Source organism: Pomacea canaliculata, linkage group LG3 (assembly GCF_003073045.1).
Source record: "Pomacea canaliculata isolate SZHN2017 linkage group LG3, ASM307304v1, whole genome shotgun sequence".
Lineage (NCBI taxonomy): Eukaryota > Metazoa > Mollusca > Gastropoda > Architaenioglossa > Ampullariidae > Pomacea > Pomacea canaliculata.
In genome coordinates, this window is record NC_037592.1 from 11,486,968 (window position 1) to 11,504,321 (window position 17,354).

Here is a 17,354-nt window from a genome sequence, read left to right on the forward strand (position 1 = left end):
ACATTCTTAGTATTTACCAGAAAAAATTATCAACGAGGGCGCAGACTGTCATTAGTCGGTCTTGTGTGTTTATTTGTGTCCCTGAGAAGGCCTCCGAAATGGGATGTGACATCATTGCCTTGTTTGCATCCATTATGGCTGAACTTCCGATGAGAAAAGCAAGTGATGGTAAGTGTTGTCAGAAGAATTAAAATATTGAATGGGTTGTAGTCGCATGTAAAACATATTTGCGTGCAAAATAATATTTAAAGCCTTACAAAACTATCTAGATGGACTAAAAAGTGCTTAACTAATCATCGAGGGGGAAATAACGTCGCCAAAATACTCAACCGGTGAATGCATTCTCTTGTCTTGATCGTCAGTGACAAAGTCCCATTTCTGACTTTTTCGACCAGAATGTAAATAAAGTTGGGGTTCTTGTCTGTTAACTTTGAGAATTTATTCAAAAAACTTCAGATATAATAAATTTTAATGTATAAACAGTTTGTAATGATGATGTCTAGAATTTATTAACGACTATGTGAGTGACAGTGTGAGTCAACAACCTTTGTTAGTCGATTACAGGCTGTTTTTATCAGTAATTCAGTTGATTGGCCATCCTGAAGATAACAAGGCACAACCGTTTGTAGCACACAAGAAGCAATTTGCAAAAATAAGTGATAGTTTCAGAGATGATTTAAAAATCTGGAGAGTGACACGTAGATCCCTGTGACCATGACAACGTTAATCAGAGTAGGCGAGTTTAGCACCCGACAAGTTATCGTACACAAATTACCATGTAGAGGAAGTCATGGCTCAAATACCTAAATATTATAAGCCATTCACCATTGTACATTTCTGAATGAGTTTACATTTTTTTTTCAGAACATGATTGGTAATGTGCCGATTTTAATTTTTAAATATCTTAAGAATTATGAATCAGAAAAGCAAACATCATTCATGTGATTTATTTGATACTTTTTTTAAAATGATAATTACAACCTTACCTTGATTAGCTGAAAACATATTCATTACATTAATGTCATGACATATATCATCGTTATAGATATGAGGATATTAAAATTTAGAGTAATGACCTCATAGATGTATTCAAAAATTGTTAACTAAATATGCAGCAAGTATCTGTCATCAATAAATTTGTTTTCAGTCTTTTATCATCTTTTAATGTTTTATAGCTCAGAGTTTCTTGCTTAGTCACAGGTAGATATGGTAGACTTTACATGTTCAAGTAAACTGAAAAGTTTAGTCAATGTAGACAAGAAAGGTAAAATACTAGATTAAGCAAAATAGAGAGTTTCACAATAAAAGTTCAAATTAGAGTAGTATTAGAGGATTAGCATTGTTATAAATCCTTTACCATATGTCATTGAATTATATGCATGTATTTTTTATCAGTGTCACTAGTCAGTACTTGTTAAAAGACAGCATTTACTGGCAAAGGGGATGATTACACAAAATTTCTGCATAGGAATTGAAAAAATACTTTACAAGCTATAAAATGGTATTTTCAATATTCTGACACAATATGAAAATTCAGATACTTGTTACTGCCTATGTAGAATAAAGGTCAAGAGCATATATTATATGCAACATTTTGTCTCACTTCTGTCTCTGACTACTCATAAGGTCCTGCCTTTTTTTCCATGAGTATAAAGTGGAAAGTGTAAGAAAAGGCAGACATTGTCATGTAATAGGTCTGTGGCAAATCTTTTTGTTTCCTCTGGGAAAAATCCCCAGTCTTTAAAGGACAAAACAAATGCAACATTTTTTCTTTATGATCGGGTTAAGTTCATTTTACAATAACGACTCCTGAAATATGAGTACATAATTATGCTTAATTTTTCAAGATATAAGCCTTTGAACATCAGCATTCTCACCTGCCACTAGGGAAGCAGAAGAAAGTACTCCCCTATACTGGAGAATTTTGTTGTGCACCAGTAGTATTTGCAACAGCAAGTGTGGCTCAGTTTAGCAAATTTATGCATGTTTTTGAGTCAAAAAAAGAAACATTGCTTAGGTTGTGTTTAAGAAGCAATTTTTTTCCCAGAAAATAAAATGACTGATTTTGAAATATTGCCCCACAGATTTGAACTTTAGCTTAGAAGTGAAAAAAATTTAAAAGGTCCAAACCAATTTTACTTGACAGATTTGTAAGTAAATCTTCTCCAGATCAAAATTTAATGGGCAACAATCATGATCATTGCTGTCTACGTTGTACTATTGATTCTCAAAGTTGACACATTTGAGTTAATTTTTCCATGTGCATTGTTGTTAAAAAAAATGTAAACACACTTCAAATGTGCATTTGTCTAAGATGAATTTCTGTCATTTTTTTATTTGATATAAGGTTAATCTAAAGCATTGCATTTTTATTTTATAGTTACAACTGACTACTGATAACGACTTTTTTACCATTAAAAATATAACATAAAAATTTGATATATATTTATCGATGTAAAGACGTTTCTTTATTGCATGCATAATTTACTATTTACTTTCATCTGTTCCTGTTTAAGCCCCTCCTACATTTGTCACCCTCAATTTTTTTTTTAGCTGCTTCAAGCATGCACATCAGTGGTGCCCTCACAATGTCAGTTGATTTTAGCATTGTGCTGGATAAGGATAGTACTGATGATGTGTTTGTGACTGTGTCATGGTGTTACATGTAGACCATCTGGTCCTTGATCTTTACACATTTTATCAGCAGTCATAGTTGCTTTTAATAGCTCGTGCTTTTGTATAGTTGGCACTCCTGTAGGAAGATCACTTTGTTTTACTGAAAGTCCAAGATTTGCTTGTAACTGTATGACTGAATAACAATCAATTTTTAAATGCTTTGAGCAAATTCTTGAGTACAGTATGGGGACGAAGTTTCATGGCACGTTTGAACAAAGCAGAGATCTGCATAATTAAGATATCTGAAAAGTTAATCCGCTGCAGTTTGTTGCCATTATCTTTAGGATTTCCTAAGCGAGTACAACCTCCATCTGAGTGTGGAAGAGAACATTCAGCAGCAGCACATTGAGTCCTGTTTTCTTTTACCCAGCATTGTGCATCTTTTATATATTATAAAATTATCTATAATAAAATGTTGGAACTCAAGCAATTTTTTTTTTAATGGTCCATAGTCTGGTGCAGTCTTCTAGAGCAGAGCACCCTTGGTTCAAATTTCTGTGTAGCCTGTGAGTGGAGAACTCGCCACTTCCTAATTTATGAAGGAAGCTAAAAAAGCTGTAAATGGGGAGGGTTGGGTTCCACCTCCCAAACAGTGTCCTAGAAGTGGTGAATCTCGTTAAAGGCTGTGGAATCTTGATCTTTTACATTTAGAAAAACTGCATCAGCACATCCAATTGCTGTTAGTGGTAGTAGGATAGAAGTGAGAGAGAAGAGGGAGGTGTTTGCTTCTGTGCACAAAATGGAGGAATAGAGTGTATAGGATTATCTTAAAATTTCTAGGATCATTGAAGACAGCTGTATGTTTCCCAAACAGTGAATGTGCCAGTGCAATTAAATAGTGTAATGGCATAGCCTTCTGAAAGGAAATGTTTTTAAGCAAAATAGCAAAGAAGCCGCGTGTTGAATGGCATATTAGTTATCAACCAAAGCAGGGAAAACATAATGTAAAGCAAATGTCACGCTTATAATATGAAGACTTTGGTAAGACACATATTGGCTGATGTTTTGGTAGAGCTAGATTAATTAAGACTGTAGCTTATTCATCCGACGTAATAAGTATTCGCTTTTAGTAGTTGGTATTCACAAGCGCGTGCAGTGACTGCCAGGCGCATCATTCGGCTCCTCATTGAACCCTGTGCTCGTCCGCCCTAGCTCCTGGAGTTGCAGTTGGCTATTTTTAGCAATGATGTAAGGGGCAAGCGCGAGCGTGTCCTCCAACGTAAAGAAGAAATTTTACGATTACTGAACATTATTTCACTATTCCAAGTATTTGAATTTAGAAATACTTCATGGAGCGTTTTCATTGCTGTCTGATTGTGTGGCAGCCAGCCTTGCATAAGTTTCGCAATTCGCGCGCTGTGCTAGTAAGTCAGCAACACAAGGGCAGCGCCAGTGAAGGGAGGCAAATCCAGACGTTTAATCTGTCGGATCCCACCTCCACCTGTGAACTTGAAGGAGTGTTATTTTAAGCCCGTTCCAAGCTTATGTCAAGGAAAAGCCAAGGCGCTATTTATTTGTCTCGCCGCTGTAGTGGACATTTGTTGAGGACCACTGTGACTCAGGTGTAGTAGCTACTGTGGTTGAGTTGATTAGGTACGTGGTACTACAAGATTATACACTTTGATACAAAAAGGATGTCTTAAGATCTGGTGTCGCCGCTCATCTTAGCTGTAATTGCCTTTCAGCCGTGTCTGAATGAAGTCCACAAACGGTCTGTTTTGTCACGGTTATCTCTGAAATGTTTAAATGAAAGAGGATTAACACTGACAGGTGCTGAAATGTTGAGTGTCTATTTCTTAATTCTTGCATGACCAAAATGATAGTGTTGCTTTTAAAAAAGAAAGATTACCATGGTATTCCTTTAACAGTGCTAGTTTTTCTCGTTATATTAATGGCATGTATAGCATATTTTCATTTCCACCTTCTGCATTACTTTATTTCTTTATCGTGCCTAGGTAAGAATCAAAATGTTGATTCCAAGATGCAAAAACTAAAAATGGATTTTATATTTCAGATGAATATGAGACACTGTTTATCTTTCTTTAGCTGGTTGCATGTGTCATTTGAGATGTCAGTCACTGACTCCCTGTTTTTCTGCTGTAAGAATATTATGTTGAATAAAAAGCATTATAAGCTGATATTCAGTACAATCTTTTAGAACTGTTTTCGAGATTACCTGCATGTATTGTGTTTTCACTAACATCTCTGCCTTTTTGTATTTTACAGGCCAGTCATAGTCATTCTTTTGCCAGTGAAATGGATCTCTCCAGTGCAATGCCAAGATGCAGTTGACACCTACAAGACAGAGTGGATCCCATGTTTCCCTCTTTTCTATTACCATGCCATGCAGTATTTCCTTTAAAGTGACAAAATGTGAGGGTTTAGAGTGGCCCGCAGTAGGTTTGGCATCCAGAAGAAACAGTGGGTGTTGCTTGGTGCAAAGGCATGCACAGTTTGGGATGAGTTGGTCCACAACGGATCTTTCGATTGAGAGCCTAGTATTTTTTGTTAAAGATGTTGTGACCACTTCTTCAATAATGCTGTGGCCAAGACAATAAAAATTATAGAGACACAAACTAACACATTTGGTGAATGTCTTATTCCTGATGTGGATAGACATAACAAGGTAGGCTTGCCATGATGTCCTGACAGCAACAGAACTCTTTAGGGGAGGACAAGGAGGGATTCCTGGGAGTCTGAAGGAAGGGCACTTGGTAGTGTTGCCTTAAAAGTGTTGGAATCATGTCGCTGCCTCATGCGACCTGGGATCCAACTGTGTGTCCATCATGTGGCCAGCTGCATGAACCACAAGGCACACATTTGTACGACTACTATCAGGCAGTGGATGAGGATCTCATGTGCCAGATCTGCCTGCAGCCTTTGGTCAGCCCACTTGACACACGATGTGGACACACCTTTTGCGCCAGATGTTTGCGAAATTACCTCCGGATTCAGCGCCAGTGCCCAATAGACCGTAAAGCTCTGTCGCTGAAAGAGTGCCAACTATCCAGCATCCTTGTGCGCAGGTTTGAATTTTTAATTTACACTCTTAACCATCTTCTACCTTTGAAAAATTCTTGAATACAATTGTTGCCGTTAAGGCTGATAATGACTATTTCTAAATCATTAGTAACCTAAAGTGTTTTAATGAAGTAATAGCTTCTAAATATAAAACTTTTAGTTGTAGGGTTGTGTGTTTTGCTTATGGTGGTATTTCATTAACAGCAACATAAAAGACATTTGACATGATTTTGAAACAATAGATATTTATAAATATATCTTTTTGTTTCTCTCAGCAAACTAGACATTTCATCACATTGATCAAGGCTCTAACCATGCCCTTTCATTTGCTACATTGCTTAGCAGTATCTTATAGCTCTTCAGCCAGTCCACTTTGCAAACAATCGTTTTCCATCACCCTGCTCACAAAAGACACAATGGCTGTATTCATTGATCTGATTTATTGATTTATCTGTTTCTGCTTCTTGCTTTGTGTGAGTGATTTTTGTGTAGCTGTGATGAGAATAATGAGTGTTAAAGTGTAGTTACAAGTGAATACATGATCTCACAGGCACATATTTTTGACCGTAATGGATTATGGGATGCTAGAAACTGTTTCTTCTTGGTTTGCTTAATTTTTATAGCTGTGTTGCTAAGAAAAAAAGAACTTGCTAGTCCCTCTAAAGGGGAAATTCTGTGTATCAAAGGACTGATCCAAGAAATCAATTTTTCTTTTAGTTCCTGAGATTAGAGATTAAGTCATTTCTACCTCATTGTCCACATATATAAATGTGTTGCCTGAATAATTTTATTTTGCACAATGATGAGTGTATTACTCCATTACACTTTTCATTGCAATAGCAGCGATCTCGTTTATTTTGTCTTGGCAACTTCAGTGTCCATTACACTAAAATTGTACACGGTGCATGGTATGAACTGGAGGTGAATGTTACTATTAAGAGATGAGCAGCTTTAGAAGGGATCATCAACAGTGGCTCTTTTTGATGAAGTTACTTTGCAGAAAAGGTTTGTGCAGCACCACTCCTCGTTCTGTTTTTCAGGGTTTTAGATTTTGATGACCTATATAGGATTAGGAATGAAACTGGTGCAGTTATGTAAATGTTAGTGATATTACTATTGAATTGGGATTAACCTTACCAGCCTTAAAGGCCTACTTAACTACAAATGTCAGATATGTACAGTTTGCAGATTTTTTTAAATTTTATTTTTGACCGTCACGTAAAAATTTGCCAAACATAATCTTCCATTCAACAGTGTGTCATGTTAAATAGGCATGTTACAGGAGCTGCCCATTTAACTAAGACATGTTTAGCATGTTGGAAGAATGACTGTCACTTTTACAAAAATGACAGCCGATTTCGAGAGCCTCCAATGTTGATTAGAGCTGGGCGCAGAAGGTGCGGGAGGGAGGGAAGGTTCCTGGCACGCCCACTCATCGACTGACCCCGCGGGCCACTGGTGAAGCTGTCAGTGTTGGTGGCGGATGGAGGTTAATAAAGGCAGGGAGGTGAGTAGGTGCTTGTGAGGTGCTTAAAGTTCAAAGCTGCCGGGATCTGCGGCGGGGAAACAACGGGTAGGGAGGGAGGTGGTTGAAGGCTCGCGCGCGGTTCCTTTTTTTTTATGATACCCGTGGCGTGCTAGAATTGTTTAACACGAGAATCGAAGATACTTTTAAGTGCCAGGCTGTCATATTCTCACCAAGTCATTGAGTGACGGGGGAGCAGGAGACGAGGAGCTAGAAGTCGCAGTCAGGAAGACGGAGTGAAACAATATTTCCAGTCTGGAAACTACAAGCAGACGAGAAATGCTAGTGCTTTCTGCAGAATTCCCCAAAACCGAATACTGTAAAGGAAAAAAGTGACACCTGCCTCAAGATGATTACCGGCGGAGGTTGTATAATCGTGTGGTCTGGAAGGAACGAAGAGTGCAGAATGAGGGAAGATTGCCTGCGTCAAATGTTTCTCATTCCCACTCATTTCAAAAGTGATTCTTTAATGTTGTGGTCGTAGCGGAGCCCTGCCGAAGTCGTTTCTTAAATACAAATTCCCTTGTTCAGACCACTGGTCGAATCCGTCTCTGCACTACTGATGACACTGTCCGTTCGTTACAAGCGCACGGCTTCCTGTCTCTGGGAAAAGTGGCGACTGGTGGCGACGGTTTACCTTATTATTTTGTGCGAGCGAAGAACTTCAAGGATCAAGAAATAGTCTGAAGCAAAAGTTGGCGCATTCGCCTAAACCTTTTCATTATAAAAAAAAAAAACACGTATTCGGAACAGGATGCATTAGAAATGTATTTAGCACACTGAGCACAAGTCAGTTTTTCTGTTGTTTTCGTTTACTGACGTTACTTCGACACTTTAAAATCATGGACATTACTTTTTAGCCTTTGAGAAAGTTGCCTCAGTTTGCTTCAGCAGATGTGCGTAGACGGCAGATGAATGGCAAGGTGCATTTTGCTCATCAGTTGAGACATGATGGAGCATCTACAGCCCCCAACTTGCGACGCTGTGACCATTTATGGACAAGTTCCGTTCTAGAAACGCCGTCGCCTCGAGATGGTGCTGTGCAAGAAGTGGACGGTGACCAGCGTCTGCCGATGCGTCAGGAAACGTTGGAAATCTTTTGCTCGCAACGTTGTCTTTCTTCCTCGCACTCATCTGTGATTTAGGGAACGTTTATCCTTTTCAAGTTAGTAGCGCGACTCAGCGACTAAGACACGACGAACGCTGCTGTTTGGTTGGGAGGTTTTTTTTTTTTTTTGGCCTTGTGCAGATGGAATTGTTCACAGATCGCAGATGTTCATCGCACATCAGTAGAAGATGTTTAAAATAAATTGATGGATTGGTTATTGCCATTGATTGCAGCATGGTGCACACTGAAGATCTAGCTCTTAAGCAAACTGGGGAAAATGTAACTGTAAAGGTTTCAAGTCTGGAAAGAAACTGCTATTTTGACAGTTTACCAGATCAAAGACTAATCCAGAGCAGAAACACCACAGAATGGGACTCAGCAATGAAACTAAATTTTTAGCTTCAGTGTTTAATTTACTTTTCTGGTCACATTATGTACAAGATTATGTTTGTATTAGTAATTAAAAAGTGCACTCTGCAAACATTTGTATAAAAAAATAAAAGGAGGTGTGGGTATTAACACATTTCATTCCTACAAACTGTGGATGTCTAGATCCTGGGATTATTGTGGAGATATTTTGTGAGGTTTTTAATGGATGACCATGACGTTGCCAAGGATTAACAGTCTCAGTGTGTTTTTGTCACCTGCAAGGTGAGCAGTTATTCATACACATGAGTGTTTCTTTCCACAGAGAGTGAGATAGTGTGTGTATGCATTTCTATTTCCACTGTATGTCTTTGATTAGTTTTTTTTTTTTTTGCTTTTATATAATTAGTGTTTCAGAAGGCACAATTTTGCTAGATTGCATAATGTAAAATCCTGATGTTGGTTTAATTTTATTTCTGCATACTTTGTATATAGACTTGATGTTTTTGTTGCTCACGCTTCCTAGTTTCCACATTTTAAAATAAGTGGGCTTACTAATACAAAAGTTAAGCTCTTTTCTTTTCCTGTCAGTCCCTCTCTCTGTCTTGCCTGTTCACCTCTCATAGTGGGCTCACAGTCCCTCCCCTTAGAACATGCCTAGAGCTGCACCCCATGTGTAGTAGTTGGAAATCTTTTGGAAACCATGATGGCATATACAGACAAGGTGATAGCAGTTCCTAGCAATGTCACATTCTAACTAGCAAGACATGTGACTGATGTGTCATACTAGGAGTCATTTTGCTTCAAAATGGAGGTCATTACAACAAAACAGTGTAGATCTACCGTCACAGAGAAGGTAGATGGTAACTAGGTTGTTCAATATGCTGTGCCTTGGACATACTGAGCCTTTTACACTCAACACCTTTTTCCAAACCCCCTTATGGCTACTAAGACTCAGGAATACTACCTTTACCTCTATTTTTTGCTCAGGCTGCTGGACAAGTTGCTAGTGGTGTGTCCAAATGTTGATTACTGTGAAGAGGTCCTCCCTCGCTCTGAACTTGAGGCTCATCTTCTTCACAGGTAAGATGGTGTTCTACAACTATAGTTCTGTAAGTGTTAAAGAATGTTGTAGGCATAGCTTATTTATGAGGGTTACAATAAAACCTGTAATGCAGGTGTTTACTGATAGAAAATTGGGGACAGGAAGTGGGTGTTTTTTGTGGGAAAGTGATGGTGGTTTTAATGGTCGTTTCCCCATTCATATCACTTAGTTCCCACAGTTATAAAACTCCAGTTTTTACCCCCTAACCCCACTTTTCCCAGTTTTCTTGTCATTTCTTACCATGATTTCATGGCTTTATATAATGTAGGTGTCGGGGTGCAGTGACAAGATGTATCAAGTCCAGCTTAGGTTGTGGATTTCAGGGACCTCGTAGTGCACTGCAGTCACATTTGTGGGAATGTGCATTTCGTGATCAGGCCTCAGGTAATTCAACAAATTTTATAATTCTTTAGATGCACATATCTTTCTGTCAGAATCATTGAAAGTAGATGTCCGTCAATTTCTTTTTTCATATTGATGGATTTTTTTTTTAAGGCAAAAATCCAGTATCTGAGGGAGAAGTATCTACAATCGAAATCCAGCGCAGAGAAGATGACCAGCTTGGCATCAGTATTGTAGGTGGTTGTGACACTCCTCTGGTGAGTTGTTTATTCTGTTGTGGTGTTCAAATGTAAGTCTTTTATTTTTGCATGCAAGATGGCATCATATGTATGGCATGCATATTACATATCTCTAGTCTGTGCTGATGTTATGGTTATATTTTTGTATAAAAATGACTAAAAATGTAGATAAGTACTGGATGGTAAATATTTCTCAAAGTTAAAATACTGCACAGTAAACATAAGCACATATTAAAGAAAATAAACACTGAAAGGTTTATCTGTTGATGATTAGCTTGAATTGAAGTATTTAATCTACAGATATGTACAGTCATACAAGAAATTTTCCCAGAGGGAGCAGTATCGCAAGATGGTCGCCTGAAACCTGGTGACCAGATTTTGGAGGTGAGCAAGTTAAATATTGACATGCTTAAGATAATGATAGCATCATGAAATGCTTGTTGTTTATAAGTGTGAATCATGTATTTCTTATATGACGTGTGCTTTAGAGGTGGATGTCATGCTTGGAAAGCTTGAAATGCACCCTTCCTGTAAAGGATGTTTCAAATGGGCAAATAAATTAGTAAGGTGTTAAAATGTGGCAACATTTTTTTATATTTTATATCATGTATATATATTGCATGTTTTTTCATAATGTATAACAACTGGTGCTAATAAATTATAGACAAGTTTAACATATCTAGTACGCAAAAAATCTGTTCCATTGTGTGAATTGAAGACTTAATCAGAGTACAAATTAAATTATGGTTTTATGTAGTTATATACAATATGCATTTAATTTCCTTTGTGTGATTATAAGCCCTTTTTGTGCAGGTGAATGGTGATGACCTGACACAGGCCTCACATTATCATGCACACCAAGCACTGACCAATTTCCTGCCTGTGTGTCGCCTCACTGTATATAGAGAGAGAGCTGAAGACAGTCGTCCAATAGAGAAAGAAGGTGACAGAAATAGTTTAATTAGAAGTTTAATTACTAAAAAGGCTTTGTGAACATTAAGCCCACTGTGAAATGATCGTAATATCTGTTTTATGCATACTTTATAATTTTGAACAGATCACATGCTGCAACTTGTCTGATATTTATGGTTTAGAAGCAGAAGATGTTTTGTAGTTGGCGGAAAACTATGTACAACTGAAGGGCTAAAACATTTGTAAATAGAATGTAGTTTGGTTTGTTTTTTTTTAACTAGAACAACACATTTTTATGGCTTGTTTCAGAAATTTTGAAAATAACACTGATGAAGCACAAAAATAGGCAGCTTGGCATAAAACTGGTTGGGAAAAGGTACAGAATCAGTTTTTCTTTTTGGTGGCCCATGATGTTACAAATCAATATGTTGTTACAGATCATTTTCGACACAATACATTTTTATTGTCTCCTGTCCACAACAGAGGTAGAAATTTTCCTTTGTTGGGAGTTCCCATAAGTAATGAACAAAATATGATTACATTTCTCTTCCCCTACATCCCAGTCACACTACTTCACTTTTCATGTACACTCTCTATCCCTGTCACCAGAACAACCACATGGATTTTGTAGTTACCATGCTGCAAAACAGTGGAACTCTCTTCTCTTCTATATCCCCAATCTTCGCCCCCTATTGCCATGATATGGCCTAAGTTATTGCTGGCACAGTGTAAAACAAAAACAGACAAGTCTGCCCACGATTGAATCCTTTAAATGTGCACTAAAAACACATCTGTCCCATGAGCATTACTCCTTACACCAATCAATATAGCTGTCAATAGTTGTGATCATGGTCAATTGACTAGTCTGCCTGCTTGTCTTTCATGGCAGATTTATGACACTCTTTATCCTTATTGTTTGTTCCATGTCTTCGTTGTTTATCATTTGGTACTTGTCTGCAAAGTTTCTCCTTCTGTCTGTATTATGTCATGTCTCCTGCCTGTCTTGAGTGCTTAGAGCATGCTTCTTTATGATAGTGATGATGTGGTAGATAAATTACACGTTTATCATCATCATCATCACCACCACCACCTTATGGTCTTTTTAGAAAATCAGTAGTCTTGCTAGCAGTTTTGACCACTCTCATCAGACAAGCTTTATTTTTGATGAGCACCAAACCACACTGACACCTGCATAAAAATTTATGCATCCACAAATGCATATGAAGGTGTACATACATTTATTTTCCCCATAAAGGACAAGGGCATTTTCTTGCTTATTTTACCTCTCGTTAATAAAGTCATTGTCATTGACATCACACACAATATAAATGTAGAAAGAATGTTGTAACCTCACTCAGTATATAATGTCACTGAATATTTCTATGGAAGATTATGTTGAATATTAATTTAAACTATTGACATGTTTTCTTGTAAAATTTTCTTTTCGGATTATTGACATTCATTATGTTTTTTTGATATATTTCTTGCAGAAATGGCCCTGGTGTTTATATTCTTACTCTAGTAAGTGTCATTTTTATCTTGCTAAATTTTTAATCATGTTTTCTTTTATTCATTTTTAATGACAAAGATTTCTAAATGCTTTAATAAAAATGAGTACAGGTCTATCTGTTTTGTTGTACAGTTTCATATTTTATCCAATAATTTTATGTAAATTTCCAAAATGTGAAGGGTTAAACTGTTAATGGGTTGGGTTTTTTTCCCTGGACTGTGTTAATCTTTTGAATTTCCTGGAAACAAATCTTTACCAATACCCGTGTAATAAAATATAATTTTTGTCATTAGATCACTGGGTCTCTAGCTGCATCTGATGGACGTCTGAAACCTGATGACCGTGTGCTTGAGATTAATGGGCAGGACATCACATATGGAACACAAGAGCAGGCTGCCCATATTATCCAGGTACTTATAATGACATTTTCATATTGAGGTGAAAATGTGACTCTGGTAACAGTAAGAGATGTTTCTTTGAATATTTTAAATATTCTTTCAAAATGCTTTTTAATGAATCTTGTTTCCATTTTCAGCAGAACTACATATTTGAAAAATTTTAATATCTCCATGGTCTACCAGTCAAAGCAATGAGTTTTTTTTTTATTTTGTTTTTTGTGAAACTTTTCAAGTTGATCTAGCAAATCTGAACCTTGGCTGTTACAGACGAGTCCAGAGAGAGTTCAGTTTGTGGTTTCTCGTACTAGTCGACCACAGACACCTGACCTGATTCGATCTACCTCATCCGAAATGGCCAAACTTGGTGCATTCTCTTTTGACCTAGAGGCTCCAGTATGTCCCTTGCTCAATGTTTGTAAGGAACGCCTTGTGTCCTTCACCAAGGTTAGTATTTATTTAATTTTTTTTCAATTATTTAGACTTTAAAGCACAATTCTCTTTCTGGTCAATAAGTACTACAGTTGCCTCCATGTCATTGAATGTCAGTCTCATAAAAGTTTATAAGAAATGATCAGTGGACACTGCCTTTCCTATAGTAATTTTTTTTTTTAAATAGGATCCATCGGAGACCTTGGGGATCAGCATTGCAGGTGGTTTAATAAGTCAGCGAGGTGACACACCAGTTTATGTTACTAACATAAATCAAGGTGGTTGCATAGGACGGTGTCGCCAAGTAAAGGCAAGTAGAAACAATCCCTCAATGGTTTTACACATTTCTTATAAGGACAGTCTTGCATCATAATATTATGTGATCTAGGAAAAGTCTGTCTTTTTATTATTATTATTATTTAATCCCATCCATGAAGTCTGAGTTACAAAGCTATTGTGGCAAAAATTTTAAAAATAGTTTTGTCAGTATTCAGATTTGTAAATCCATTTAAAAGCAAGGTAAAGAGCTGTGATCTCAAAAACAAGAGATGTATTTCAGCATCATGAGGGTTCAAGCATGCTTCCAGAATATGTTCTGTTGTAGCATATTCAGTTCCAGCTTTCCCAAGAAAGGAATAGTGACAATTATGGCATTTTTATACGAAAAATATTTAAATACTATAAATATAATGTATAATGCCTAAAAAAACTAATTCCCAAATAATTTCACAGAAAGGTGATGTTCTGCTTTCCATCAATGGTGCAAATCTTCTGGGGATTACCCATGCTGAGGCTGTTCAGCAAATCAAGCTGCAGGCCAATGTGCGCAACTTAACCCTCAAGATCATTGAAGGCGCGGAAACACTAGATGGCCCAGGCAATTTTTCCCCATCATGGATGTTTTGGCTTCAGATGCCAAAGTAAGATGTTTGATGAATACACGCTGAGAATAATAATGAAAATGTATGTAAGCTTGGTAAGGCTGCATTGTGTGTCATTTGTAAACAAAGGAGTAGTAATATGGGCTATCTCATGGTGCTTTTCACTGGACCGTTCTTATGTCTTGTAGTTTTCTTGTTTGTGTGTGCTCCATAAGAGTTTTGGCTAAGCTGTGAATGTTTCTAATGTCTTTCAATGCAGGATTTGTCAGACACTAAAGACACTGACTTTACTTCGAAGTCCAAGTGGAAGCCTTGGCTTCTCCATCGTGGGAGGCAGTGATAGCAGCCATGGCAGCCTTCCTATTTTCGTCAAATCAGTGGTGCCAGAAACACCAGCAGCAAAAGATGGAAGATTAAAGTGAGTACAGACTTAATTGGTGGTGACATTGATAAGTGTGAGAGCTAGAATAAACTCATCGAACAGCAGCTTTCTGTACATACTTCATTGAATGGTTTTTAGATTAAACATTTCTGTTCTTAAAGAAACTGAACATATGCTTTGAATTTATTTAGTGTTGATGTGCCTAATTGGAAAGCGACTCTGATTGCTTGCTGATTATAATATGTTTCAGGTGTGGTGATATTCTTGTGAGTGTCAACGAGCACAGTTTACATCAGGTGACACATGCCTCTGCCGTGGAGATACTGCGGCAAGTAGATGGAGCAGTGACACTGTCAGTCATATCCTGGCCTGGTACAGTTGTATGACACAGGCCTGCGTTCTAGGATAGCCCAGGGCAACAGTTCTTAGAAAGCTGCCTGTGTATCCTGAACTAGACTCTGAAGATATGAGGAGAATGTGCCAGATTCAGCATCCTGCTGGTGTTGGAGACATCTTACTGTGTAAATATTGATAGGTCCTCCCTAGAGACATTTTATATAGCAATGCCTCATAGAGGAAGGTGGTTTTCCACCTTTGAGATGTACCCTGGTCTGTTATTTTCTGGTGCAATGATGTGCACCAAACTCTAGGGGTCTGCAACATTCCAGGTGTTGTCTGAATGTCTTCAGCATGAGAACAGGAGATCAGGCAGTGATTTGGTGCTGGCTGCATCATTATTTTATATGATGCATCATAGTTGAACCAGATTTAAGGTGACAGGACAAAGGAACATCTGACATTACCCAGGAAAGGTGCTAAATGAGTTGCATAAAGTTGCTTTATGCACAGAAATGGGAGAGAAGCAGTGTGTATCACTTAGTGAAGCAGTTACACCCGCAAAAAATAATGCAGCAGAAATATGATGAGGAGAGCATGGGCATGCAATCCCAGGCCTCATCTACAGCTTACCTCCCAGAATGCTAGTCAGACTGCGTGGCATCTAATCACATCACACCAATACCTCAGCTCTACCTGTTGCCTGTATTGTACCTAATAATACTTTAATACCAAATTGCTTTGTAAAAACCACAGCAGTTCTGTTGCTAAGCGGCAAAGCTGTGTTGTGGGAAACTCACTGTTTTGTGCTGCATGTAGATGATACTCTGTAACGGTTGACATTGATGAGGTGCTCGTATCAAGAACTATTTCACGACTTTGAATGAGTCTGCCTTTCACCATCCTGCTGCGGACGGGATGCGTAATCAAACTCGGTGACAGTGTAAGCTTGTAGCCTACCCACTGGTTTATACTTTTTCTACATCAATATACTGTATCCATTTCTACATCAGTATACAGTACCCATTTAAAAAATATATCTATAATGGCAGGCATATCAAACCAAACAGGAACCTAGAAATTCTGTCAAAATTTTAAACTTTCTAGACTGAGAGAAATGGCTCTGAACAACAGTTTTTGCCTGTATTAATAGAAAATAGTGTAAATGCCTTAGTCTTGCTAAGCAAGCTTGTGGTGCTTGAAGACCTCATTTACTAGACTTACAAAATGAAAGAGCTTTCTATGAAAACATGCAGCTGAGGGAAAAAAGTATCTCTTAATTATAAGACATATCAGGAAATTGTCCTTACTTTTGGAGATGGACAGTTAAAAAAAAAAATAGGATTACAAAAATAACAGATAAAAGTTAAAGAAATTTACTGTGACACTGGTCGGAAATAAAATTTGAAGCAAACTTCAGTAACATTCAGGAATGCATGTAGTTTTCTGTTTTGCCGCAGTAAAAGTAAAAGTAAAGGAGAAAATACCAAACATTGTGCCTTTTTAGATGCTCATGATCTTTTCATTGCAACTGAATAGTAAAAAATACAGAACTACCAGTTGTATAATGCTCGCTACAGTTTTGAAGTTTTTTTTTCCCGCCAAATATGCCGCTTTTCTAAGAATCTGGGTTGATAGTAGCGAAAGGGAAAGAAAAATACAAAACAACGTGCAGCATTTTGATTCTAACCCAGTCCTCCTAACCTGTTGTAGTTTATACATGTGCATCTTGATTTTGTTCTTTATTCCTTTTGAATAATTGAATATATTTCAGAGTTCGTTGTGCTGAAAGATGGACTAAAGTAAAAGATTAGAAAAAATACAGACCATAACATTTTTTAATTAAATATTTTATCATCATATAAGGCTTTACAAGTATGAAAGTGAAGAAGGTAAACAAAAACAGCACGTTTATTTTCAGCATTTAAAAATGAGCTTTTGCATAAAAGTACAAAAGCTGTATATGATAAAGACTCTTACAATACATTTTTATTCTGGCTGATATTTCTTGTTGTAAGACTGCTAATGTTCAGAAAGGATCTATTTGTGGGAATTAAATTTATCATGAACTTAGCGGGGTTGGTATTCAATAACCAGTTTATGAAAAATTCCAGAAATGTTCTT

General features: G+C 37.3%; 1 protein-coding gene across 5 annotated transcripts; it reads left to right on the forward strand.

Moving 5' to 3' along the window:
- The first annotated feature begins 26 nt into the window (after positions 1 to 26).
- On the forward strand, positions 27 to 16,569 carry LOC112558542 (ligand of Numb protein X 2-like). Of its 5 annotated transcripts, none has more exons than XM_025229038.1 (15): positions 27 to 168; positions 4,903 to 5,702; positions 9,687 to 9,779; positions 10,070 to 10,185; positions 10,297 to 10,400; positions 10,683 to 10,766; positions 11,196 to 11,325; positions 11,604 to 11,670; positions 12,785 to 12,815; positions 13,098 to 13,214; positions 13,470 to 13,646; positions 13,819 to 13,941; positions 14,364 to 14,551; positions 14,772 to 14,930; positions 15,145 to 16,569. In XM_025229038.1, exons 2-15 carry the CDS (start codon positions 5,419 to 5,421, stop codon positions 15,278 to 15,280), a joined length of 1,809 nt encoding a protein of 602 aa, XP_025084823.1. In that variant the 5' UTR covers positions 27 to 168; positions 4,903 to 5,418; the 3' UTR covers positions 15,281 to 16,569. The 5 variants fall into 5 exon arrangements, with proteins under 5 accessions (XP_025084823.1, XP_025084824.1, XP_025084825.1 ...); XM_025229039.1 differs by lacking the exon at positions 27 to 168 and adding an exon at positions 4,072 to 4,269; XM_025229040.1 differs by lacking the exon at positions 27 to 168 and adding an exon at positions 4,367 to 4,387.
- The last annotated feature ends 785 nt before the right edge of the window (positions 16,570 to 17,354 follow it).